Raw genomic sequence first — 27,885 nt, 5'->3', positions numbered from 1 at the left:
TTCATATGAATTTGAAGTCTTTGATGGATTTCTCTTCTCCCTTCAGGTTTCTATACCCATTATCACATTCTAACTAACTTTATCTAATTTTTTGTTAGTCTGATTAGTAGAATGAATATTCAAGTTATCATCCCACTTTATAGCTAGAGATTTTAAATGACTTTACTTCCGTATATACTATTATGTTATAGTCTAAGTTAGATTTCATTGTGTCACTCATTAAAACATTTGAAGAAACAGGCATAAAAACAAAATAAGCATTTCTGAAAATATATAACATCATAATACTGCATAAGAAACAAAATAATAATAGTAATAATGAATTAGAGAGTTAACCAAAAGTAAAACTACAAGTGTATTCAAGTATATAAGGAAATGATATGGCTATAAGATTCATATGGTTAAAAAATGTGTTTATGAGCATATATATATATATATATATATATATATATATATATATATATAAAACAAAGTATTTGGAGCCAAGTTAAAAATCTCACCAAACATTTCATTTCCTATTGAAAGGTTTTTTTAAAAAACAGCAATCATTGTTTCACTCAATACTTAGTTGAATTTTATCTTGAAATTTGAAAGCTGAGAAATAATGGTATTATACGTTAATACTGAGAATAAATATTTAACAGAAACTCATTCTATTTTATTACTAAGTTCAGAAGAAAATAATGTCTGTTAAGATACATTCTTTTTGTTGTCTGTGATTTATGAAAATCTATGACTATTGAAGTAATTAATAACCACTTGTTTTTCCTTCAGGTTAACAGGATTAACAGGGAACTTCATTAATATTAATAATCAAGTTTTTGACTGGTATATACAGTGAAAAAGGAGGAAGGACAAATGTTACATTACAATGAGAAATAACTAGATTATCTTTCCTTGTTAAAATATTGGTATCACATTCTTTTTCTCTGTACCCACATCTTTTTATTTATACTCTAAACTACAGATTTTTGGGTGTACTTTAATTGTCTAACTACATTTCTTAATATGTAAACTGTGATTCAGATTATTTTAAGTTTAGGATTATATGTGTTTAAACAGATATGTTATTATCTCTTTATAATATATTTATAGGAACCTAGCAAGCCCTTTATTTTAGAAGGGACCATGGAAGATAATTATATTAGCATATAAAGTTTCATTTTAGTGTAGCTTTAACCACTGATGTCATATGAATAGTCTAGTTACTTTTCTTTAGCAGATTTTCCACAAATACTAGGAGAGTCAGCGTGAATCAATTTTGTCACAGCAAAGTGATTCCAAAGTGATCTTTACTGAGTTTTCTTGGATCCTTGAAACTGGAACTTTTGGGATTGATGTTTGTCAGGAAGACAGAAAAGATGGTGTCACTTCAGATCTGATATTCCTGGGTCTGGACTTAAAGATTATCTGTTGAAGATTGATTCTTCCCCATGTCCTCTCCAAATTCAGATCTCACTTCTCCAGAGGTTTAGAAGGCCCTATTTCACCACTGCCACACAGAAAAAGACAAAACTCAAGAAAAATAATATTACAAGTTGACGACGGCTCTATAAGATACAACATAATTCTTAGGTCAGAATTTCATGGCGCTTGGCACCAGGCCAGCACAATATTACTACAACAAAAAATGGGAACAAAAGCATAGTTCCTGGGACTTAAATTTATTTAATTTCTTCCTTAATGTAACTCATTGTACCCATCAAATATAAGGTGTTCTTAGTACTAATTCTTCAAATATAGGGATACCTTCTTATTGATTCAAGCTAGAATGGGTAGGACACATGCAACATGAAAAGATAGGTCAGCCAGGTAGAGGAAAGTAGGAAGGAAGCAGTTAAGAAGTGTCTTCCTTCAAATAATTTTACAGTGTACTTTAACTTTTTTAAAAATTTGCTTAAATGACCTCTACACCCAAGATGGGGCTGGAACTCATGAGCCTGAGATCAAGTGCCGAATGCTCTACCAACTGCACCAGGCAAATGCCCCACAATGTACTTCCAACATGTTAATGTCAAATCTCTGGTTGAAAGGTAGGTCCAACAAATTTAAAAGTTCACATTTTTACTGAGTGCCTTCAACCATCAAGCTAACATTGTTTTCTTCAAATATTAAATGTTGTACACTCTGCAAATGAAAATAGAGTACACACATACACACACCCCAAGGAGCTTTCCTGCAAATTCTTAAGTTCATAATGCTCCTAAACTGCCCCAGTGATTCTGGGTAGAATTATTTTTTATACAATACTTTGCCCTATTTTTTTTTTTTTTTAAGAGAGAGTGTTTTTTTTAAAATATTTTATCTCACATCAGGGAATGCATAAGCATTTGAAAGAAAAAATGACTTCTCTAATCTGGACAGAATTATATTTCTGTCATCTAAAAATGAGCTCTGCTGATTCTGACACAAGCAATTGATTTAAGTACAAAAAAAAACATAGTAACTTTCAAAGCTTAATTGGGGGCTTCACAGGCTGTCTACTTGAGTGTATTCCTTTCTCATCAAATAGATAAGTACAGAGGGTTATGCAAATTTTCTCACATAAAATTGTTAATATTCCTAATTCTGAAAGGAAATGTCTTTTACATATTTGTCATACTTTGGCCCTAGAGTTTCCTGTGCCACCTTATTGAAATGGTGATTAGTGATATTGATATTTTCAGTTCAGAGCCAAGTACTGGCTTGCAGCTTTTACACCATCTTTTTTGTCAGTAAATGAATAAAATAATGAGAAATTATAATGGCTTCCTGCCCCCTAGTGATCTGTGGTGGATTGTGGTAGGAAGGATGAACAACTGTCATACCAATGGTCTTCAACGATTTGGTTCTCCTAAATATGAGGAAACATATAGGATTGAAGCTTCTTAATGCTAAAGTCAACTAAGCATATGAATATAAACATGTAAGAGTTCTTGGTTCAAAATTAGCATGAGTTTACACGTTATTGTCATTTAGTTAAAATTCATATTTACCAATACACAAATATCTTCGCATTTTAAATCTTTGCATCTTTGCCTTTTGCCAGCAGATAAATTTATAAGTAGCTAAATTTCATCTGGTTTTAGTACGAGACTCTACCGATACGTTACCAAGTAATAGGTCCTTGAGTTTGACAGAAGGCAATGAAAGTAGGCCACCTAAGTGATTATAGACATCATCTGTGGAGTCTTCACTATCTTATTTTTCTCTTCACTTAAAGAGTAACATTTGGCAGATGGTAGAAAGACCATTAGAGTAGTGGACTTAATATAGTAGTAGTAAAATCTATCATAGGTTTTAGATATCAGGTAATAGATGCATAAAGTTCAAGTCAGATTAGATTGGGAGGGGGATTGTTTCACTTAAAGCATTAAATGTTCATTTTTTTAGTTTGCTGGTAGGTTAGGGTGTATAAACAGCTGTCGTTTCCTGAAATTATCTTTCATTTCTTTTATAAGACTGTCTTTATGAGTTAACACAAAGTATTTTTGGTAAATTGAATTACAAAGCTAAAATAACCAACTTTTGTTTTTAGACAAATTTAGATTAGTCTATAAACTTTAAGCAGATCAATCACAATATGGCAATTAGGGATTTTGTTTTGTTTTTTTAGCCAAAGAAATGAAAATTTTCTTATCCATATCATCTGTTAAGACAAAAAAAGAGGAAATTTGTTATTCTGGGGTCCTGATTTTTCTTGGGAATCTTTTCAAATGATTTGAATTTTTGAACTTATCAGTCGCACAATCATTAAAATGGTGACTGGCTGGAGAGTAAAATATAAAGGTCAGGAAGAGGGAAAACAGGAGGGAAAAAAGTCACAGAGGTAGAAATAGAGAAGTTGAATTCAAATTAATTTTTAATTGAGTACTTAAACAATGGGCCCTCCAAAATGGCTGATAATACCACTAAAGGTTTAAATAAAGGAAAATTAAAACACGTCAATATTTAGTATTTCTAAAACATCATTCTGAATGACCCATTCAAATAATAAGTTTTGTTTCCAACTGATACATTTTCACATTATCCAACATGTTCATATATTAGATACCCACTACCTTACCAGGCACAGCAGATCAGATGATGAACATGGAGCACAGAGTTTCAACAGGTTTATCACATGTGTTCTAGACTGAAAAGGCCCTTCATTGTACCTCTTGGTAGGTGAGGTATGTGGCTTAGCGGGTAAGTACAGGCACATAGAAATCAGGTCTAGGTTCAAATTCCAGCTCTAATGTTAAATTTCTGTGTGATCTTAGGAAAAATACTCCCTCAGTGCCCCATCCGGAAAATTAGGATAATACTTACCTCATAGAGCTGTGAGGTTTAAGTAAAATTGTATACACAAAGCACTTAGCAGAGCATAAAGAACACTAAAGGGATACCTGGATTACTCATTGAGAGCTCTAGGATGGATGGGTCACAGGCTTCCAAATCTGGGCTGCAGCTTCGGGCTCTTACACCCCAAAGAACTCCTACTTGCTTCAGTTCACTGGAAAGCATCCTGTCACCCCGTTTGATACAGCTCAAGTATTAAGGAGATGGCGGGCCTTCCCCAAGGATATGTCCCCACAGAGCTTTTTGGCACCCTGAAATCCTAGGCATTGTTAATGTTAGGGTGCCTATAGGACACTAGTATTTATCACCGAAAAGCATGATAAATGCCAGGAGGTGGGGCAGGAGAGGAAAGATGAGGAACTGATTAAGTAGATTAATGGCAAACAAAAAATTTTAACTGCTAAAGCCCATTAAAAATTAAGGAATACACCAAATTTCTTTATTCTGAACAATGTGTACACATACACATTCAGGTCTTTCTTTTGCTTGGTACTAATTTACCATTTTGGTAACAATGACATTTTAACTATTAAACTGGTTCCTGGGGGGGATTTTTCCAGAGATCTATTAAATATGGAAGTTCTTTAAGGTTGTAGAGGAAGAAGTATTGTTTAACCAGGGAGAAAGTTGCCAACCACCACCCAGCCTCTCTTCCTACTTTTTTAGAATATAGAAGTTGGCATATCATCTCAAGTATTTAAGCATATCCTTGGCATGTTGACAACAATTGTTTTATTAGGCATTTTATAGCTATAATTGTCTCAAAGTATCAGTATTACTTTAACCTATCAAATTACTTTAATCTCTGCCCTCACATAGACAATTCCAAATGTTTATTTTTTATTCAGCTTTTACATCTTTTTCATATTTTTGTTCTCAACTTCAGTACTTAAATCAATGATTTTTTTTCACGTCAGTCTATTGTTTTTCCTTTTAACTGATGCTCTGACTGCCCTAGCGAAGTCTGTCCTTTTCTTTTAGTTTTATGACTAGCCCCTGGAATACTTACGTTCTTCCTTCTATGTTTTGTCTATATTCAAGCTTCATACATTAAACATTAGCTGTGTATCATTTTATGCCTGAGAGTCATTTCTCTGAATATTTTTACTTTAAAAATATGGGAGAGATTAAGACAAATTTTTAAGTCTTACTCCACTACTGCTTCATTGTGTTTTATTAATCTGAGATTTTTGAGTCCTGTTTACTAAATAATTATAAACATCTGAGTCTTACTGTAACTGGTGACAAGCTTGTTAGGCTCTGACTCCATTTCTCCAGGATTTCTTGCTGGAGAACAACAGGCCCTTTAAGCAAGACTGTAAGACACAAGATGCCACATATGTGTCTAGATTTTTCTTTCATTTTTTGGATTTGGAGCCAAATTACATAAAGACAGGAGGAGAAGGCAGCTTCCACAAGGGCTAGACACAGTAACAAGGAGTTACAGCTCTGTAACCCCAGCAGAGGGAAATCAGAGGGAACTGGGTTGGAGAGAGAGGCGTCAGACATTTTCATTCCCCTTAAGAGGCAAGTAGCCTTTCAATATACTCTCTGCCTTAATAAGGAAAACTTGTACATTACATGTAACAGAACCCTGTGCTGCCCTGTAGCTAGTTCCAAGACAAAAACACAAGGTGTCCTGTGTCATATGACACTAGGAGGAGACAACATGGTAAGGTGGGGCTTTGTGAAACCATAAACATCTCAGTTATGTAAAGTTAGATTATGTTCAATGTTTATATATTTACTTGCTAATTGTTGGCTGTTAGTACATGTGAAAACGCTAAATTAATCCCCCCCTTTCCTAATGGAAGAGGTAATCCTTTTTACAGCATGGTAGTATTTAGAAAGAACCCTGTTCTTTAATGGTGGGAAGCTACTGCAATAAATTTTCATGAGGATCATATAAAAAAGTGATCCTCCTAAAAATTCTGTCCATTAAACTATATAAATAGTTTGGAAATTTGGAGTGAGTTTATCTTGTCTTTACACAAGCCTCTGATGGTTTCTGGGTTTGTTACACTTTTATCAGGTTCCTATCAATAATGTATATATATTTCATTTAAAGTTTCATTTCAGATTGAATTCCTTGATAAACTACTGTGTCCAAGACAAAGATGAACCATTTTCCTGCTTTTTCTGCTATGTGGCTTTTTAAAAAAACACCTAACTTCTTCTTTATCTTTTAGTGTATTTCCCCCATCTCTATTTCCCATTATTTTGTTTTCATACCACATGCCTCCTGCACTGTTCCTGTTCTTATGTAATACCACAATGTAGCCCCACAAATCTCTGAGCTCACACTGTGCTCTCTTACTTTTCTCTCAACTAGAACTGTGTTAGTCAAATATCTCTCAATTCTCTTAGAAATTTGTTCTCTTATGCAAATTGTATAGAAAAATATCACTTGCATATCTTAAAAATCCGATGTAAACAAAAAGAGCGATGTTAAGTTACTGTTGATAATTACAAAAGTATACTTTTAAGTACATGTTATTTAAAATCCCTTTCATTATGAGAAGGGTATCACAATGCAAGTAATTCACATTAAAAGGTATTCTATTCAATAGATGTGTTTATTAGTGGGGTCAGTTTTGCCAGTGTTTTAATTCACATGTGAATCATGTAGACCTCGTGTCAGTAATAACTAACAATATTACTTTGACTAAAAAGTGTTCAACTATTTCCACTTCTATGCTCTGATTATTTTATAGTCCTCAAATTTTGTAGTCCTTTACAGAAAAAAATAAGAGCATGGTGATAAACTGCAATTTGCCACACACATTTCCTCCAAATCTTAGGATAGTATAAAACACAAGACATTTTTTCCACACTCTACTTTTATAGAACAACCAGATTTGTAGTTGATTTCTTTATTTTATTTGATTTATCAATATACATGGCAGCTTTCTCAAGTCTCAAAGTAAGTTCCAAAAGTATGTAATTTTAAAGGTGAAAAATCATTTTCCTTTAGATGTCATATTCCTAGAGAGCTATTAAAGTCTATTTATAAACAAAAATAATTGATAAACTAACACACTTTAGAAATCAGAATATTTTAAATTATTTTAAATGAATACAAGATATGTCTTTTTAATTAACTATCATAGTTAAATTTAATATCACAAAACAAAATGACTTGTCCCCACTAATTTCTCAAGTGGGGTAAGGTCATTGGGTTTTACACTTAATATAAGTTTTAAATGTGATTATTAAATGATAATATTTTATCAATTATAGGAAATATTCATTTATAGGAATTTCCTTAGGTCCATCAATCTTTTTAGGCCAAGTTTGAGCCCATGTCAGCCTTCCAAGTTTAGAGTCAATGCACCTAACCTGCCTAATAAGCATGTCAATTTAAGAATATGAATTTCATTGATAAGAAAGGGGAATAAACAGTGGCTAAATCACTGTTCAACTTAAAAAAAAAAAAGGCTAAATGAGATAGTTTCAAAGAGCTAATTACTTTTAAAAAGTTTGTTAAATAAACACGAATGGCCACTGATATTGGATTTAAAGTTTCACAGGATAACCTTAAAAAAAAAACCCACATAGAAATAGTAAAGTCATCACCTTATGATAAAAAAAACTAAAGTTTAATAGTCATTGAAGGGGTAACAACCACTTGTACTCTACATTGAAAAGTAATTTTAATCATAGCTAAGACAAACTAAAAATCAAAGAATTCTATTAATAACAAAAATGATAAACATTTAATAACACCTAAAATGTAGATACTTAAGATCCTAAACAAAAATATTAAAGGTAAAAGGGCCTTGAAATTTTTTCCCAACAATTCATCTTATAAAATCAATTTCTAAATAGCGCATATCCTTTGCTTTGGTGTTTTGTCTGCTATCAACTAAACATTAGTACAGTAGAAAATCACTTATGTTCTTTTCAAATGCTTGGCATTATAATGTGATCTCATATCTTTCCTCAAATTAAATTTTGCTCCACATATTCCACATGTATACAGATGAACATCCATGTGCTGTTCCAACTGTTCATTATTTGGGAATATCTGAAAGCAGACCTGGCATATAGTCTCACCAGCAGATAAATGAGAAATCATATGCCGTACATGGTCATGTTTTCTGAAGTTTCCTTGATCACAAATGGAACAGACATACCTGGCCATGCCTTTGTGCATATCATTGTGCAGTCGCAACTGACGTTCTCTTAAAAACTGCTTTCCACATGTCTGACAAACAAACTGTTTTTCCTTAGTATGAACAGTATAGTGTTCTCTTAAGTGACACCGCTGATAAAATCCTTTTCCACACAGATTACAAAAATGCTTTCGTCTGTGATCTCTCTCATTTTCTTCCATGATGGCACTCTTAAACACATCCTGGTCCAGACAGCTAGACATATGTTCAACCACTAGATTTTCGGTTTCAAACCGCTGGCCACAATTAGGACATCGAAAAGGACAGGCAGAATGTTTAAATAACTGCTTTTTTTGGATACTGTTTATCTGGAAATGATTGTCCCTAAAGTCATCCAACATTTCAACAAACATATCTCTTATTTCTGACTGCTCATCAGGATTCTCTTCCATGTCCATCTTCTCCTCCGTATTTCCTAACCCGTTCATGGTCAGATCTTGGGGTTCTCCACATCTTTGTGCATGTTCCTGAAGCTGCCTACCCTTAACAAGGATCTGTCCACACTTCCCACATGCACAGATATTTTCAATGTGTTTGGCTAAGTAATGAGATGACAGGTCCTCCTCGGTTATTGTGAGCCCACACAGCTCACAAGATGCATTTTCGGTATCCTCTTGTACTGGACTGCTGTTGTTAGGGGGCCTCATATTTTCTAAGCCACCTCTTTCATCAGCACTTATTGACATCCGAGGTTTTAGCGTTTTCCTACCACTTTTCTTAATACCAATATCTTCTTCAACATAGTATCTATAAAATGGCTCTTCAGGTTCATCTTCTAATTCATCGTTGTCCGTGGATTCATTACAGTCTTTATCAGTAACTTTAATAATGTTAAAGTCTTTTAGTTCGTCTGTAGGAATATCTTCTGGCTCCATCTTGATGATGATTCTTTTCCTGTCAGCAGCTCTGCTTTTCTCTTCGCTGGCTACTTCAGACTCCATGGTGCTTTTTCTGCTTCCAGTGGTTGAAGTCGAGTCATCAGCAGCCTGGCTCGTGTCTCCTCTGTATTTGTCTGTCTGTGTAGAAAATGCTTTGGAAGATTCCTTTTCACCAAATTCAGCCTTGATACTTCCATCTTTTCCATCTCTAATATCGACTATTCTATGGTAGGATCTTGTGTTTTGGTATGAATGTCTGTTAGTACAGGTTAGCACATGCTCATCCAATAATTTTTCACAGCTAAAGCCAAATCCACAACTGTCACAGGTAAAACTCCGTCCAAAGCGCCGTGACACACGTTCTTTTGGAGTAGATAATTTGGACACAGAACTTTTTTTACATACATCAAATAGTGGTTCGGGGAAATTGCCTAATTGTAAAGACTCTTCATCAGGCTCTCTATTGTGTGGTGTATTTACTGTTGAACTTGGCTCTGCACACCACCTATTGGCTTCACTGCCATTTCTAGCCACTGTGTCTTCATACATTCTTACCCCAAATATCATTTTGCTGTTCTGTTTGCTAGAAGCAGAAGACGAACATTTTGAACTAGAACAGTCTGCATCCTGTATGTCTTCTAAGCAGTCAGGAACATTGTACAGCTGCAGGTAGTTCATTGCCACTTTAAATTGCTCAAAACTGGAGGGCGCAGTCATAATTTTTCCTAAATACATAAATTGCAAAATGAGATCAAAACACTCGGCACTAATTTTCATGTTGCTGAGATTCAGTTGTGCAGTACTGTGCTGATGGTTCATGAAAAACATTCTGAAATAGGAGCTACAGGCAGCCAGAACTGCTTTGTGTGCTTGAAAGTAAATGTCATCGATTGCAATACAGCAGTCACAGAGGAAACCCCATTCCCTTTGGTTGTTTAGCTGCTGAAGAACGTAGCTGCTGTGGCTGGGCTTTGCCATCTTCAATTAATTAGAGACCTATGTGGAGAGAAATATTAAAGTCAGACAAGGTATCTTTAGAAAAGCACTTGAATCATTTTGATTATACTTTAGGATTTGTGTGGCTTTGGTAGTACAATAAAGGTATAAGTACCTTTTATTCTCATGTAGCAAAACTCAATAATATACACCTGAATCATTTTCTAGGTGTGAAGATGGAGAAAACCCAACCATTATTCAAGCTTCTCATTTTGATTTTAAGAAACACAAGCTAAGGTATTCAAAGCAAAAACCATTATTTTGGTTTCATCGCAACTCTATGGGGGAAAATGTATGCTAAATGTGAAAGGAAAAAGTTTAAATGAGAGTACTTGAAGGATATAAACAGCGACAGTAAATAAAATAGCAACTTAAAATGAAAGTTTAACCAAATTGCACAGTTTTAAAAACTTCTCACATAATTGATATTAAGGAACTATTGCTCATTTTTTTTTTTCTATTGCTCATTTTTAAAGCGTGGTGAGTGTATTTTGGTTGTGTTAAAAGAGTCCCTATCTTTTAAATACACATACTGACATTTAGAGATGAAATGATAGAATCTAAAGTATACTAGAAAATAATCCAGTGAGGTGGGTGTAGGGGCTATAGGTGATACAAAATTGGCCATGTGTTGATAGCTATGGAGGCTGGAGACAGGTATAATTCTATTTTTGTAGTTTGAAAATTTCCATAGAAAACATTCTATTAAAAATGCTCATGAGAGTCTATGGAAATGGCAACAAGCAAATAGGTTTAATCAATGCTTTTCTCTTGATTATTGGAGAAGCAATAAATCTGGAGAGTCAGAATATCTATCTGTCTTACATCTCTGGGCATGTACTTTAGGGTGTAACAAAGCAGTGGATTCGTTAGGTACAGAGGTGTCTATCAAATGGTAATTTTTTCTTCATTTTTTAATTGTTAAAAAAGTATACAAAGTAACATGTGCTCATTGCAAAGAATTCAAATATATAAGTAAATAGAATAAAAATACACCTTAAGTCATGTACCTCTTCCCAGAGGTAACCTTTCCAAACACTCTGGATTGCATATCTTCACATCTGTTTTTATGTCTCCACACAGAGTCAACAGATATTGAATAGCTACTATGTTCCAATGCACACAGTTTTTTCTCTTGCTGTGTTTTCTGTAGGGTTTTTTTTTTTTTAAATACCTAAATGATATCATCCTATATATACCTTTCTGCTAGTTTTCTTCATTTAACATACGGTAGACACTATAAATTTTATTAGTGTAGCGAGTTGACTTTTGGTAAAAGAGGGAGAGGAAAACATTAAAAGTACTAGAAGCCCTATTCATTACATTATAAAACTAAAATAAGGAATGCCTGGGTGGCTTAGCAGTTGGGCATCTGCCTTCAGCTCAGGGTGTGGTCCCGGGGTTCCAGGATCGAGTCCCGCATCAGGCTCCAGCATGGAGCCTGCCTCTCTCTCTGTCTCTCATGAATAAATACATAAAAATCTTAAAAAAAAAAAAAAAACTAAAGATCCAATTTTAGCCTCAATTTTTAATCTGTATACATAATCAGAATCTTCTACTTAAAAACAAGTTCCTACACAAGTTAAGCATAAAAAGAACATTTAACAAGCTGTTCAGAGAAATGTTCAATCTTCAGTCCCCAAACCCTTCAATCCCTGCAGTGATAATTAAGAGGTATCTACAGCTTATTTCCACTTGTTTGTCACAGATCATCTGTGGATCACATACCCTTTCTCCACTACCTGAAGACCCACCCTACCACCTCCTTCCTGTTCTTCCTGTTCGTCCTGCCTGATGACAGTTGCATAGCCAGGGATGTGCCTCTTCTAGTGAAAGGAAAGTGGCTTTATAATGAGACCTTCTGCCTTCTTAAAATTGCAACCACTATACCTTTTTTGTAAGCCAGATCAAGCATGTTAAATAAGTAGAATCTTTCCACCTATTCAACTTTCTGTAAATCAGATGTCTGTACGCAATGAGGAAGCATGCTCAGTATGTAAATACAAGAAGCAATATATGGACAAGGATATTCATCAGTATGTTATTTATCATTTGAAATGCCTGGTAAGGGGTTGTAAGTAAACCAAGGTAAATCCACTACCTAAAATTCACTGTCCTGTGGCCTTTAAAAATTAAATTTATGAATGAAGACTGCAGAAGAAAATGAGTCAAGTTTCCAGGATGGAAAGTCAAATAAATAAACAAAGGATATGAAATTATGTAACAATTACAATTATATAAAGTGAATGAAAACAACACAACCTTAGTTGTGTAGTTTTTTCCCCAAAAGGGGAAAAAAAAAACACGTACACACAAATGTGGACCCCAAACCCATTTTAAATAGAATGAGATTTCTAGCTCTATATTCATTTATGGGATTCAGAGAGAATCTTGATAATAGAGGCAAAATGATAGATGTTATCTCAAAAAAATTTAGTAAGAATTGTTAAAAAATAAAACAAACTCTTTTGAAAGGACAGTGGATGCCCAACCTGGAAGACGGATGAGATGTCATTGAGGACAGTATGATACAAAGAAGAGAACACAGAGAGACTCAAGTTCCAATCTGACCATGCTACCTTTGGTAACATTTATCTTCACTGACTCCCAAGTTTCCTGAACTGTCAAAGTGAGGAGAATAAAATGTCAAATAACATTTCAAACATGAGGATTCATAGAAACAATGTATAAAATGTACACAATTATTGACACGTGAAAATTAATGTAAGTAAAACTTGGCAGTTGTGGTGATGATTATGCTTATTTAAGCATCAGGAGCTAAGTTTGACTAGATAACCTTAAAATTTCCTTCCAGAGTCCAGTAATAGGAATGCCAGCAGTTAAATCTGTAAAGACTTTCAGGTTTTATTTTTTATTTTTTAAAAGATTTTTATTTTTTCATGAGAGACACAGAGAGAGCAGATACAGGCAGAGGGAGAAGCAGGCTCCATACAGGGAGCCCAATGTGGGACTCAATCCCAGAACTCCAAGATCAGGCCCTGAGCAAAAGGCAGACGCTCAACCATTGAGCCACCCATGCATCCCAAGACTTTAAATCTCCTATGCTTAAGATAATAACAAGAACTCTTCTAATCTAAATGGAAAGCAGTTTTATAGCCAGCAACCAAAAAACAGGTGCAACTATATACACCACCAAAATGACAGGCACCTCTACAGCTACAGCCACAATTAAGTTAGTAAAAATACAATGAGGAGGACACTTGATGGGATGAACACTGGGTGTTACACTATATGTTGGCAAATAGAATTTATTTTTTTTAAGATTTTTATTTATTCATGAGAGAGAGGCAGAGGGAGAACCCAGGCTCCATGCAGGGAGCCCAACGTGGAACTCGATCCCGGGACTCCAGGATCATGCCCTGAGCTAAAGGCGACGCTCAACCACTGAACCATCCAGGCGCTCTGGCAAATTGAATTTAAATTTAAAAAATACAAAAGTAAATAAAAGTAAAAAGAAAAAGTAGAAATACATTCTATGTTAATATAAAACATGAAAACAAGAGGAGCAACTGCATTTTAATGCACATTTTTTAATGCAACAAATATGCATTGAGTGCTCCGGGGCGTCAGATGCTAAAGTACTGAGAATTGGCAATAGCACAGGTATTTTGTCAACTTGAGGACACATCACTGAGGAGAAACTTGACTTTAGATTAGTGACTTCATTCAATATGTATTCGGTAAAGTACCTACTCTATGGAAGACGGCATCATGCTCCGGTGGAGAGAACAAAGGGCTTTGGGTCAGAAAGGCATGGGTACAAATCCCACTGTCTTCAGATGTCTCTCTATATCCCTACCTTCCCCTCAGAGCTTGAGGCTGAACAAAATTCATGCTACCACTACAGCTTCTAGGCTGACATACAATTGTAATTTCATCAGTGTCATTACTGGAACATGCTAATGGCCACGTTCCAGTAAAACTTTTTAAGGTAGAGTAACTTTTTTTTTTTTAAGATTTTATTTATTCATGAAAGACAGAGGCAGAGACATAGACAGAGGGAGAAGCAGACTCCGTGCAGGGAACTGATGCAGGACGCAATCTCGGGATGTGGGATTGCGCCCTGAGCCAAAGGAGACGCTCAACCCCTAAGCCACCCAGGCGTCCCTAGTATCAACAACTTTGTTCTTGTTACACCACACTAAAAAAAGCTCAGAGAAGGTCTAATAACACAAAATAAATAAAGCCCCCCCAAAATAGAAAAAAAAAGTAGGGCATGGAATCGGGGGTGAGGGATCTAAATTCCCATGAGACTTTTAAGTTGTTATCTCTTAAGGATAATTTTTGCATTAAAATTTTAAAAATTCATTCACTTATTAAAAACAATTTCAAATTCCAAAGTTCTCTCAATTTTTTGATAATAATTCTACCAAAAATACTTAACTTTATATTAAACCTTGCAAACGTTTTAAATAAAAGGGTTTTATATTATATATCTTAGCTGTTTTTATTTTTTAAGTTTTTATTTTAATCCCAATAAAGTTAATATACAGTGTTATACTAGTTTCAGGTGTGCAATTTAGTGATTCAACACTTGCATACAACCCTGGGTGCTCATCACAAGTGCCCTCCTTAATCTCCATTACCTATTTCACGTACCCCCTAAACTACCTCCCCTGGTTAAGAGTCTGTTTTTTGATTTGCCTGTTTCTCTGTGCTCATTTGTTTTGTTTTTAAATTTTTTTTTATTTATTTATGATAGTCAGAGAGAGAGAGAGAGAGGCAGAGACATAGGCAGAGGGAGAAGCAGGCTCCATGCACTGGGAGCCCGACATGGGACTCGATCCCGGGTATCCAGGATCGCGCCCTGGGCCAAAGGCAGGCGCTAAACTGCTGCGCCACCCAGGGATCCCTGTTTTGTTTTAAATTCCACATATGAATAGAATCAAATGTTATTTGTCTTTCTCTGATTTACTTTGCTTAGCATTATACTCACTCTTATCCATGTTGTTGCAAATGGCAACATTTCATTCTTTATTATGGCTGAACAATATTCCATTGTGCATAAATACCACATCTTCTTTATCCATTTACCAATAGGTGGATACTTGAGCTGCTTCCATATCTTGGCATCATAAGCAATGCTGCTACAATCATAGGGGTGCACGTATCCCTCTGAATTAGTATTTTGTATTCTTTGAGTAAATACCCAAAAGTGCAGTTGCTGGATTGTAGGACAGTTCTGTTTTTAACTTTCTGAGGAAACTCCATACTGTTTCCAACAGTGGCTGCAACAGTTTGCATTCCCACCAACAGTGCAAGAGAGTTTAGCTATTCTTGTCTTTATAACTGAAATCTGTGATTGCTTTGTGTTACTAGCTGTATCACTGGTGGAACAAGTTTATTACAGCTAGAGGTCAAGGGCTGCAGCTGAGAGCAGGACTTCAAATGTGATCCGAAGCTGAGAGTACTAGGGTCTGTATGCATGCAGTTCTCCAGGAAGAGAGAGGAATTAGGTGATGCAAAATATTTTACAATGAACTTTTTAACTTTTAGTTTGAAAGTTTCATCTCATTCAAAACCAGCTGCCAAGCACATTAAGAATATTAATTTAGATACCTATGGATTTTTAGAGTTTAGATCTAATCTGGTTCTTATTTCATAGAAGGGTAAAGATCTAAGACTGTTAAACAGTGTATCAAGGGGATAGTTAGCTGTGATGAAATGGGTATTAGGACTACAGGATGAGGACTTCTGACCACGAAGGTGTGTACCAACCACTTGGTACTAGGTAATGTGCCCTTCTCCAAGGAACGCTGAGCAAGGACGCTCTTGAGCATGAGTCCTTAATACAGGGTAATTTTGGCTGGCTGCTCTTGCAGAAGTGACTACTCACATCTGAAATCGATCTGTAGGGGTACCTGGGTGGCTCAGTGGTTGAGCATCTGCCTTCAGCTCAGGTTGTGATCCTGGGGTCCTGGGACTGAGTCCCACATTGGGCTCCCTACTGGGAGCCTGCTTCTTCTCCCTCTGCCTGTGTCTCTGCCTCTCTGTCTCTTATGAATAAATAAATAAAATCTTAAAAAAGAATGAAATCTAACTAATGTTGCTTTATCTGTATAGGTGCATCTAGTCTTACTCAACAGACATGTTCCCTAAATTATACCATGTAAGCTATTTCGGTAAATTTCTCACTGACAATAGTAAGGTATCAGAAATACTTTTCCTTCATCACTAAATATCTTAAATTGGAACAAACAATTTTGCTCAAAGTTTCTTTTGCGTCTGTCTCAAATGATAATTGAAGGGTCTATAAATAAGCATATAAACTGAATGAAGTAGTAAGTAACTTACAGTGATTTTGGAGTGACTCCTTCTGTAAAGCAAATCTTTTTAATGTGTGCCCTAGACCAAGGAGGCTCCCCTGGGGATAATTTGCATAGCCTCAGTGAATCTGCAGGAGAACCTCCTATTAGACTTTCAGTTTAGCTCCCCAATCCCTGAACTACTAACAATTAACTCTGGATCTCAGAGGTCATTTATGTATGAATATAGATTCATTTTTTCATACCTATTTCTGTGTCTTATATGATTGGAGATATATAGAAAGATATAGATTTAATTTGAGGGTTATAGACTATCCTTTTAAAAAGCCTGAAGTGAAATGAAAGGATTCTCTAATGTTAATAAATCAGAGTATCAGCATGTGTTGAACATCTACAATATTCCTAATACTGCATAAAGTATTGAAGTAGAGGGTAAAGAAGGATGGTAAACATGGAGCTAATTACATATGAGGGATTAAATTTTAAACCAAGAAACAATTTGAGAATAATTAAGTACTAAATTATACTGAATAAAGTTCAGCAAGAGTTGGGGGGGAAGCATGATTGTACTAGAAGAGTAGGCTTTAGGAAGGATGTAGGATTTGGGTAAAGCCTTGGTGAATGAGTAGGATAGAGAAAAACAGCAGGGGAAAGGCATTTCAGGTATCTGTGTAAGTATGTAGGTAAAGAATTAGAGAGGGGTACACAGCATAAACAAAAGCATGAAAATGTAATGGGAGGGAAAGCAGATATGCCTTACTGGACTGGTAGATGGAGGCTATAAAGGTAGAGCAAATGACAATTTTAATACGATAATGGGAATAGCCAACACTTGTTAAGTCTTACTATCCATGGTCAGGCTCTAGTCTAAGCAGGTGTGTGTGTGTGTGTGTGTGCGCGCGTGCATATACATACATATATTTATATACGTGTGTGTGTGTGTGTGTATATATATATATATATATATATATATATATATATATATAAAATGTGTATTGGTATGCAATGTTACATAACTTCTGTAGGGCCACAGAGGACTTGGTGGGATTAGAACACAAGCAATATGACTCTTGAGCCTAAGATCATGGCCTTAGAGATTTTGTCACCTATAAAAATAAGGTCACTCTGGTGAAATTCTTTCCTAGAATATCATTTTCCAGAGCATATGTGCCAATGCCTAAGCTTAATTAATTAAGTTCCTTAGGTTTTCTCCTTGAAAGTTCCAGGAAGAATCAGTTTTGTAGATGCTCCTAAAGATAAAAGGTTTTACTTCAAGGCACTTAAATGACAGACACAATCAAGGTTAGAAAATCTTAGTCATTTTTTTGAACAGATATTCTGGCTGGCTATTAGACTGTAAATTCAGTACTTAGCACAGGAAGTTCTGAAATTATAATTGGGTTCTGTTCCAAAACTTTATTTTTAAGTTAGTTATTTGGAACTTGAAACACATATTCCCATAGAAACAATGCTATAAATGGTGAGTCACTTCTATGCTCACACTCTAAAATCTTTTAAAATGCTTAATGTAGCTTTACATTAGTCCTAACAGTGCTACAGCATGACTTTTATCATTTGCACCAACAGAGGTACCACACAGCAATGCCTACCTCACTGACCTCCAAAGGGTAAAGATGAGGCTTAAAAGGCCTTTGTGCCCCCAAGTGCCTAGCACTCACTGCCCACATAGCTGGCACTTGATGCATGCTTGCTAAATCAAAGTCTTAAAAAGAGCCCTGGAAGCAGGCACCAATATATTTGGATACCAGCCCTACTAACCATAGCTAACCCTATTCAGCTATGATTAAACATCTTTACCTCTCTAAACCTACTTTTCTCATCTGTAAAACATGGAGAATTATACCCCTCACAGGGTTCTTATGTAATTTAGAGACAATTTCTTCTTGCCTTTTCAGTCAAGCATAATACAATTTTCCTTAAGTATTAATATCATCATGATCATAGTTTATAGCATCTTACAAAGTGGTCAAGTTCAACCTGATGCTTTATAGGTGAGACAACAAACTGAGGTCCTATGAGATTCAGAGACATGCTCAAAGTCACTTCCAGTTTTAGTGGCTGACAGCAAAGGCCCTGGGCTCCTCAATCCTGGTCTAGTGCTCTTCCTACTATCCTGCAGCCCCCAAGTACAGAAACAGCTGCCTGTCTTTCTCCTCTGCATCAACCATGTTTTGCTGAAATACAGAACCTGTTCAGATTGGCAAGGGTTGTTTGCACCTACACAAAATGGCCTGAGATTGTGGTGCTTTGGGAGATCGTGGTTTGTTGGCTGATTAGTAATCTTCTGTGTCCTAGCTTGTCAAGCCAACAGCTGTCATTTCTAAAAGGGGTGCTGATCTCCTGCTCTCCACCATTTCAGTCTGTTATGGGTTATGAAATTAGACAAAAACTCATTGAAGCTGAGTTTACATAACTTAATTTTCAAAAGAGGACGTAGGGAAGTAATCTGTAAAATCAGATTTTAATTCCTGCACTTTGTTTCATCTATTTTAATTGCTGATAGGCAACAATTCTGCTTTACTCTTGTTTCTGGCCAGGGCACTAGTTAGTTGACGTTGCCAACCAAGTAACTTCTGAATAAGTGAAGCATTACTAAAGGTAAGCTGCTACTAAAGGTAAGTGTTACTAAAGGTAAACTTATCCATAGAGAAAGAAAAGTGAACATAATAGTTTCTGGAACATTTCTCTCTCTCCAAAAGGCGGAGAGGGGAACCTGGGTAGCTCAGGTGGTTAAGCACTGGACCCTTGGTTTCACTCAGGTGATGATCACAGGGTCCTGGGATGGAGCCCCGTGCCAGACTCTGCACTCAGAAGAGTCGGCTTCAGGATTCTCTCCCTCTGCCCCTCCTCCACTTGTGCTCCTGCTTTCTCTCTCTCAAATAAATAAACCTTTTTTTTTCCCAAAGATTTCATTTATTTATTCATGAGAGATAGAGAGAGGCAGAGACATAGGCAGAGGGAGAAGCAGGCTCCATGCACAGAGCCCGATGTGGGGCTCGATCCAGGTCTCTAGGATCACGCTCTGAGCTGGAAGGCAGATGCTTAACTACTGAGCCACCCAGGCATCCCCCCCCCTTTTTTTTTTTAAGATTTTATTTATTTATTTATTTGAGAGAGAGAACACAAGCAGGAGGAGAGGCAAGGAGAGAGAACCAGACTCCTTGTTGAGCAGGGAGCCTAACCCAGGTTTTTCTTTATTATTTTTTTATTTTTTAAGATTTTATTTATTTATTCATGAGAGACAGAGAGAGAGGCAGAGACACAGTCAGAGGGAGAAGCAGGCTCCATGTAGGGAGCCAGACGTGGGACTCGATCCTCGGTCTCCAGGATCACGCCCCGGGCTGAAGGCGGCGCTAAATTGCTGAGCAACCCCGGCTGCCCTGACCTAGGGTTTTATCCCAGGACCCCGAGATCATGACCTAAGCTGAAGGCAGACGATTAACTGACTGAGCCATCCAGGTACCTCTTAAATAAATGAATCTTAAAGAAAAAGAGAGAAGAGGAAAAGTATTTAATCTAGGCAGTCTCTACATTTTGATCTGTTCATTTAAAGAGGCAACATGGCATCTTCTGACCACTAGAGGGCACTGTGTGAACAGCAGGCTTCTCTCTGCAAACAGCAACTTTATCAGGAAGTGACTTTTTGCACGTGGCATTGGTATTGGTATTCTTAGGGTTCATTTTGTGGAACTTCTATCTATTCCAGAGTGCCTCTGTGACTTTAGGACCCACCTAAATCTGCTTCTCTCCCTGTATTCTGTCTCAGCTGGCACTGCCATGAACCAATCACTCAGGGTACTTGGGAGTCACCGGACTTCTCCCTCCCTTAATAGTTAAATATTAAGTCTTACCAATTTTCTAGTATTTCTCACATCTGCCCCTCTATTCCATCCCTACTTTCCCTGCCCTCCTGAGGATCCTATCATCATTGCTGAGTTATTGCAAAAGGCTCCTTAACTGGTTCCTCAAATCCATCCTTCACTTCAAACAATTCATAAAGAACAAAAATCAGACCATTTCAATCTGCTTAAACCGTTCTATGGTTCCCTTCACATATCCTCAGGCTAAAGTAAAAACTCCTTAGCAAAGCATACAAGGCCAACAGTGCCCACCCAGCTGGTCTTATGTTTGGCTACTTCATGTTCAAGCAGCATAAAATGGCTTGCTCTCCCTGTTCCCCTCCCAAGCCCACCTTATTTACTTAATGTATTTATCTCCATTTTTATTCATGCCAATTGGTTCTTCTGCCTGAACCTCCCACATATCTGAGAATCAGTTTATCACCTCCTCCAGAAAACTTTCTGTAATACCTCCCTTTCCCACTATTTTAGGTTTTTTTTTTTTTTAAGATTTTTATTTATTCAAGAGAGACACAGCAAGAGAGGCAGAGACACAGGTAGAGGGAGAAGCAGAGGAAGAAGCAGTCTCCCTGCAAGGAGTCCAATGCAGGCCTGGATCCTGGGACCCCAGGATCACACCCTGAGCCGAAGGCAGATGCTCAGTTGCTGAGCCACCCAGGCGTCCCAAACGTTTTATTTATTATTATTTTTTTAAGTAGGCTCCATGCCCCATGTGGGGTTTGAACTCATGACCCTGAGATTAAAAGTCGCATGCTCTACTGAGTCAGCTAGGTGCCCCCTATTTTAGGTTTTGATATTACTCTGTATCCTCCTTATTTTATACTTATTACACTATATTTTAATCATCAGAACAGCAACATAAAGTAGGTGTTAAAGCGTAGACTAACCAGATTGCCTGGGTTCAAATTCTGATTTTGCCACTTATTAAGTGTATGACCTCGAGCAGGTTGCACGAGCAATTTGTACCTCAATTCTCTCATCTGAGAATGGGGATGATAATCCTACTGTTTAGAGTTATCACGGGCAATGGCTGTCAAGGAGCAAATGCTCGTAAGAATTGGATACCACAGTTTGTATCTGTCCCTAGGTCTCCCCACTAGATTATGTACAACCTGAAGGCAAGGCTGTTAGCTTGTTTCTGTGCAACACACTAAGTATTCAGTAACTGTTCCTGAATGAGCAGCTGGTGAGGCAGCTCCAGGACACTAGGAAGTGCTACCCAGGCTCTTTCCCTCAGGAGATGCACATAGCTTTTTAAATTGTACTGTCTCCAATTTTTCCAGTTATAGTCACCCTTTTCTTGTTTAATTCCAACCAAAACCCTGAAAATTTCACTCTTAGCTAATTAAAAGAAAATGAAACCAATAAAAAGAGTATCATAAAAAGTGTGTTCATTCTAAGAAGCTTAACTCCATTTTTAAGTCTCAAATCTATTTAAGATTTCCCTTCATCCCGAGGGACCTACACAGCAAAAGCTTTCAAGCTTTCATATATGTTGTTCCCTTTACTCAGAAACTTTTCGATGTCCAGCTCACTCTTTGGGGAGTGTTTTTTTTTTTCTTCCCCTGATCTCAGGGTAATGAAAATGACCCTTCCCTGTTCTTCTAAGACAGCCCCTACCTACAACTATACGGTGACAAAAAGTGTATCATCCAAAATGGATGTTGTGTCTATCAACACACTCTTGGCAGGGATTTTAATTATGTGCCTCCCTTGCTTTGCTGTAAGCTCCTTGAGATCAAGGCATTGTCTTAATCTTCTTCACTGTATCCTCTGAGCCTTTTAACAATTGCCTGGTATTTGATTAGTTTTGAATGAATAAATGTTGAAGTAGGTGTTTTATTTTGCTTATCAATTTCTTTTTTTTTTAAAGATTTTATTTATGTATTCATAGAGACACACAAAGAGAGAGAGGCAGAGACACAGGCAGAAGGAGAAGCAGGGTCCAATGCAGAGAGCCTGCCGTGGGACTCGATCCAGGGTCTCCAGGATCACACCCTGGGCTGCAGGTGGCGCTAAACCGCTGCGCCACCGGGGCTGCCCAATTTCTTTCTTTCTTTTAAGTAATCTCTAGACCCACTACGGGACTTGAAGTTGTGACCTGAGATCAGGAGACACGTTTCACTAAATGAGCCTGGCCAGGCACCCAATTTTTTGTATTACTTCAATCATGGCAACTCTTACATAGTCCTCAAAAATTTACAAAGCAATTTCCCATACATCAAACAACTATTCTCAAAATAACCCTCAGATAGGTATTTTCATAATCCTCATTTTGTTAATACAAGTTTAGTGGTTGATACCAAAGTGCTCATTTTCTAAGTAGAAGATGGGACTCGAATTCTGGAGTCTTGATTCAGCACCCTAAGTTTCAGCTTTTATAAACCAGACAACACTCTTCCTGGCAATGACTATTAACTGAAGTGCTGCTTTGGAACGTCCTGAGCCTCCCAGTCACCCACTCTCATACAGCCCCCATATTGCAGGCAGAATGCCCTGCCCCTTCCCCATCCCCTCCTTCCATCTGCTGACTCCCACGGCCCATCAGAGCAAACCCTTCCCTAATATTAAAAGATGTAAAGTGGGGATGAAGCTCTTTAGTTATCTTGAAAAAGGATTATGTGTATCTCACATAGATAACAAATGGAAAATCTGGTTGGTGATTCAATTCTTTAATTTTCCAGTATTATTTGGGAAATGATTTTATTTTATTTTTTAAAGGTTTTATTTATTTATTCATGAGAGACCGAGAGAGAGGCAGAGACATAGGCAGAGGGAGAAGCAGGCTCCATGCAGGAAGCCCGACGTGGGACTTGATCCCAGGTCTCCAGGTTCAGTCCTGGGCTGAAGGGCTCTCTAAACTGCTGAGCCACCACGGCTGCCTGGAAAATGATTTTAAATTCAAAGCAGAGTAATATTAAAAAAAATCCATGTCCCCAATACTCTCAAATAATCAATGTGATTAAACTTCGATGTACTATTTTGGGGCTTTGTTTTCAGATCATCAACTACTTTACACTCATCCTTCTTGAATATAAGTGATTCTGTACTTTGACTAAAATCTTCTGTAGTTACCATACAAGCCACTATGTAAGAATAGTTAGAAATCTAAAGTATGTGCCATCTCCTTCCATGCCACATCTAAAAACTGCAGAGTCATTAATTCCTTTCTTCATTCTAATTCTCTTTCCTTGATGTTTTGCATGCTATACCTCTAGATACTAATCAAGGGGAACCATTCATGCCGTATCAGCACAGGGATATCTAGGCAGTGATCTTCATGTCAAGTATAGCTACTCCTTCCCAACTATGAAATTATGAAACTCTACAAATGTGAAGATTTGTTTTTTGTTTTTTTTTTTAAAACAAGTTTGACCAGTATAAATCAAGCCGTCAGAGGTTGGACCTCAACATTAGCATGAAAAAGTATGAGAACTAGCTCACCAAGGTACTGTAAGTACTTCATAAGGACAAACCTAAAATAGCAGCCCTGTTATATTTAAACGCTCACATCTGTTACTCGATCATAGAATTTTAAACCAGTCCAATGCAAAACATTCCCTTTTTCTCCCCCTAGTCAATTCTCACCAACCTGAGTAGGGAATAGAGAACATAAGGCCATGAATCATCATAGGCCATCCTTAGGCAGAGTGAAGCATATACAACAGCACAGTTAGAATCAAATGTTGCCTCTTCTTGTTTTAAACAAGGAATTGACTGTTAACAGTTACCTCTGGGTAACTGTTGGGAATCAATGACATTCATTTTTGTATTTTATGTATTCTAGTATAGGCTAAATTCTTACCAAGAGCATAGATTTTATAAGTGTTTCCATTTTGAGAAAAAAAAACAGAATAGACATGAACCACTTTTAATTTGGTTCACATAAAAGCATATAACAATGTCAATATTTCAGGGTAAAATATATTTGCACAAGAAAAAATATCAGGAGAAAACAACTTACAGAGACCCAAGTGACCTCTCAAACAGATGTTTTTCAAATACAACTCCATTTTCTTGGAAGACAACAGATTACAATGTAAAAATAAAAAGCTATGGAAACTTTTTTGCCTTTGTATCCCAAATGGTTTCCTCCCCTTTGGGCCAGAAGGTTAATAGCAAAGGCTTAGCACTTTCCTGGCTGGAGGAAGAAAGGCCTGAAAGCAGGCCTTTACTGCTTTACTCTTGCACATTAGGATAGGAAATGGTGCTGCAAGAAAAATGGACACACTCTTAAAAGGCTCCATGAACTTATCTTCTCCAGAGCCCTGCAAAAGATGAGAATAAGGAAACTACAAGAATTTAGCACTGTCAATGTGGAATCAAAACACAAGGTCCAGAGCAAGTGGCTGAGACTGTGCTCATACCCTGCTAAGGTCCTGGTTAAATATAGTTTCTTTTTTCTCTGACAATGATGTACCAGGGCTCCCTCACTTATTCCCCCAAGTAGGCCATCACATTGGAGTGGGAAGAATAGAAAGGGGTTTAGGAAAGGACGAACAACCTGAGTTATTCTACACCATGAAAATTTGGTCGTAATGGAGAAATCTCTTAAAATGAATGTAAGATGTTAATTAAAGGCTCTACTGTAGACTGTATTGATCTTTGAAAATAGTTTCATGACCCTATGTTTCAATTCTTTTTAAGATGAGGAAGCCCCCTGGGGCAGCCCGGGTGGCTCAGCGGTTTAGCGTTTTAGCGCCACCTTCGGCCCAGGGCGTGATCCTGGAAAGCCAGGATCGAGTCCCGCATTGGGCTCCCTGCATGGAGCCTGCTTCTCCCTCTGCTTTGTGTCTCTGCCTCTCTCTCTCTCTCTCTCTCTCTGTCTCTTGTGAATAAATAAAATCTTAAAAAAAAAAATGAGGAAGCCCCCATCTAGCACCCAAACCCATTCACTTATTGAGACTGCATCACATAGCCAGCCGAGTGAATCAAAAAGAAAGTTTTGAGGTTGTGATGGCTAAGCCATCATTCAAGCTTCATCTTTTTGTGTCCTAATTTTCCCATCGTATTCATTCGCACTGACAAAATTTCATTGAATCGAATTTGTTGGTTTCAGAGGAGAAGGTAGCGATTGTTTTTTTTTTTTTTTTTTTTTGGTAGCGATTGTTTTGAAGTTAACATGAGAACTGCATCCTTCACCAATTCTGCTCCAAAGTGCCTTGAATTCAAGAAACTGGTTCTAAGTCGCCTCAAAAAGCCTGGAACTATTCCTTGGGTTCGAGAAAATTTTTCCTGTAATAGTTCTGCTGTGAGACAGTGAGACATAGGCTATGGAAATACAGTTAGGCCACTGGAGAATCCGCGCGTACCTACCACGCTGAAGCTGGACTGGTGTAGTATCATACGGATACCCTACTGTCCCCAGAAAGCATCAAAGATTTTCATCGACATCTCCCCCAACGCTCCCAATTTGGAAAAGGTCATGTCAACCTTTCAGATCCTACAGACGCGCTGCTTAGGTAAAAAGGGAGGCTTGGGAGGCTGGCTCAGCTCAGACCCAAGCCTACGTGTTTTAGTGGTAACCACTCCCGATCTACAACACATTTACCCAACACTAACAGAACTTCTAGCAAGCGCCCACCACCGGAATCGAAAGCACTTTCTTCCCACGAAACACATCTTTTCCACCGAAAATTCCCAAACCCGAGACTCACTACTTTTCACTGAACAAAAAGCGTGTGTGCCGACAAGACGGGGTGGAAAAGAGCGTGGCAAGAATTTGCACGGCTCTTACGCCTCCTCCCTCGGAGCGCGCCCAAGTCTGCGGCCTCGGGCTCCGGGACACTTCCCCTCCCACCCGCCGAGGAGCCGCAGCTGTAAGTTGAGAGAAGCGGGCTCCGGCACGTCAATCAACCCGGTCCTCCCGCCTCCCGTCTACACCTCCCCTCCCCCCCCCCAAAAAAATAAAGGCAGAGAAAGAAAAGGAAAAGAAGGTAACTAATTTGGGAACTGGTCTCCGCGGGGGCTTCGCTTCGGACCTAGGGAGGCCGCACGTCCCGGACCCCGCGCGCCGGCGAACGGCGGGATCGAGCAGGCGGCCCGGCAGCCGCCCGCCGCCGGGTCCTCGCGGCGCGTCCTCCGCGCTCCGGATCCCCGCACGGGTCGGCGCCGCTCCGGCCCCGCACTCCGCCAGGCCCGCGGCCCGCGTCCTGCCGCCCGGGCCAAAGTTGCGCAAATAGCCCCACAACTGGCAGATACTCACCGGCCGCGGCAGGAACCGGGGCTGCGGAGGTTTTAGGGAGTTTAAGGCAAACCGGCCACGGGAAAGGCGGGCGGAGGCGAAGGGGCCGCGAGCTGCAGTGGCGGCGGCGCGCGGCGTTCGGGCTGGGCTGCGCGGAGAGGCTCTGGCTCTGCCAGGGACTGTGCTGCAACAAAGGACTTCCGCTGCCGCACAGCCGCGCCTGCCGCACCGCACTGAGCCGGCCCCGCTTACGCGGCGACTCCGGGTCTGCCCACCAGTTCGCTGCGGCGTCCGCCAGCCTTCCCCTCCCTCTCGCCCGCCCACCCACTCCGCCGCTGGCTGCTAGGGGCACCCGCGGTCGCCTGTTTGTTTGCAACAAGTTTCTGCGTCGGGCTCCGGGGAGGCTGGCGCAACCCGCACCGCGGGGGCCGGCGCGGCGGCGGCTTCACCACCCCTCGCGCCCCTCTCCCAAGGGTAGGCTTGGGACCTCCTCCTCCGCCTGTTTGCACAGCTGGATGGGACTGGGCTCCTCCCGACTCCCCAAGGGCAGGATGCCGTTTTCCCACTCCGTCCAGATGTCAGACCCCTGCCCCGGAGGGCTCAGCAGCAGGGCGTTCCCTCGCGGTTCGGCCCTGGCGTCCTGGGGGCGCCGGCGCCCTCGTCCTGCCCCGCGCGCCGCCCGTCGGCCCGGGTCGCCCATTCCCCGCGCTCCCCCCACTCCGCCTGCCATGGGTCTGTCCGCCTCTGGCCTTGAGTCACTTCCCCCGCCATGCCCCACCCCAGCCCAGCCCGCCTCCCCTCCCCGGCTCCAGCGGCTCAGCCTCCTTGGCCCCGCGCCCCCACCCCTCTCCCCGCGAACACGCGGGCGCATCCCTCCCCACCCCCACCCCCACCCCCAAACTGAGGCAGTGCAGTGCTTTTGCACACCCTGGGGAAAGTCCCCGGGTCACGCGGTTGTGTGTGGGGAGCCTGTGACGCCCGGGCTCGTCTCCACGCTTCCGCCTCAAGAGTCACGACTGAGGGCCGTGGCGGAGGTACCCCGAGCGCGGGCAGACCCCCGCCGGGCCACTTGAGTAGGCGGGCGGGCGCGCACGTACGCACGCACGCTCACTCCGGCCCCCGCGCCCCTCGTTCCCCGGCTACCAGGCGCACGGTCACGTGGGC

The 27,885-nt window shown here is 39.3% G+C and overlaps 1 protein-coding gene across 4 annotated transcripts; it reads right to left on the bottom strand.

Annotated features, from left to right (window-relative positions):
• Positions 1 to 997: 997 nt before the first annotated feature.
• ZBTB1 (zinc finger and BTB domain containing 1) lies at positions 998 to 27,858 on the bottom strand. Of its 4 annotated transcripts, XM_026008371.2 has the most exons (3): positions 26,743 to 27,203; positions 8,457 to 10,369; positions 998 to 1,492 (listed from the first exon to the last, which is right to left on the bottom strand). In XM_026008371.2, exons 2-3 carry the CDS (start codon positions 10,349 to 10,351, stop codon positions 1,456 to 1,458), a joined length of 1,932 nt encoding a protein of 643 aa, XP_025864156.1. In that variant the 5' UTR covers positions 10,352 to 10,369; positions 26,743 to 27,203; the 3' UTR covers positions 998 to 1,455. The 4 variants fall into 4 exon arrangements, with proteins under 4 accessions (XP_025864156.1, XP_025864155.1, XP_025864152.1 ...); XM_026008370.2 differs by lacking the exons at positions 998 to 1,492; positions 26,743 to 27,203 and adding an exon at positions 27,649 to 27,858 and having other exon boundaries at positions 7,178 to 10,369; XM_026008367.2 differs by lacking the exon at positions 998 to 1,492 and having other exon boundaries at positions 7,178 to 10,369; positions 26,743 to 27,425.
• Positions 27,859 to 27,885: the final 27 nt, after the last annotated feature.

The sequence above is a fragment of the Vulpes vulpes genome, chromosome 6 (assembly GCF_048418805.1).
Source record: "Vulpes vulpes isolate BD-2025 chromosome 6, VulVul3, whole genome shotgun sequence".
Taxonomy (NCBI): Eukaryota; Metazoa; Chordata; class Mammalia; order Carnivora; family Canidae; genus Vulpes; species Vulpes vulpes.
Note: the sequence above shows the minus strand (reverse complement) of the source record. Positions and strands in the feature narration are given on the sequence as shown.

Excerpts from the sequence above, each read along its gene's own strand:
- ZBTB1 (XM_026008370.2), bottom strand. The coding sequence starts at position 10,351 with ATGGCAAAGCCCAGCCACAGCAGCTACGTTCTTCAGCAGCTAAACAAC.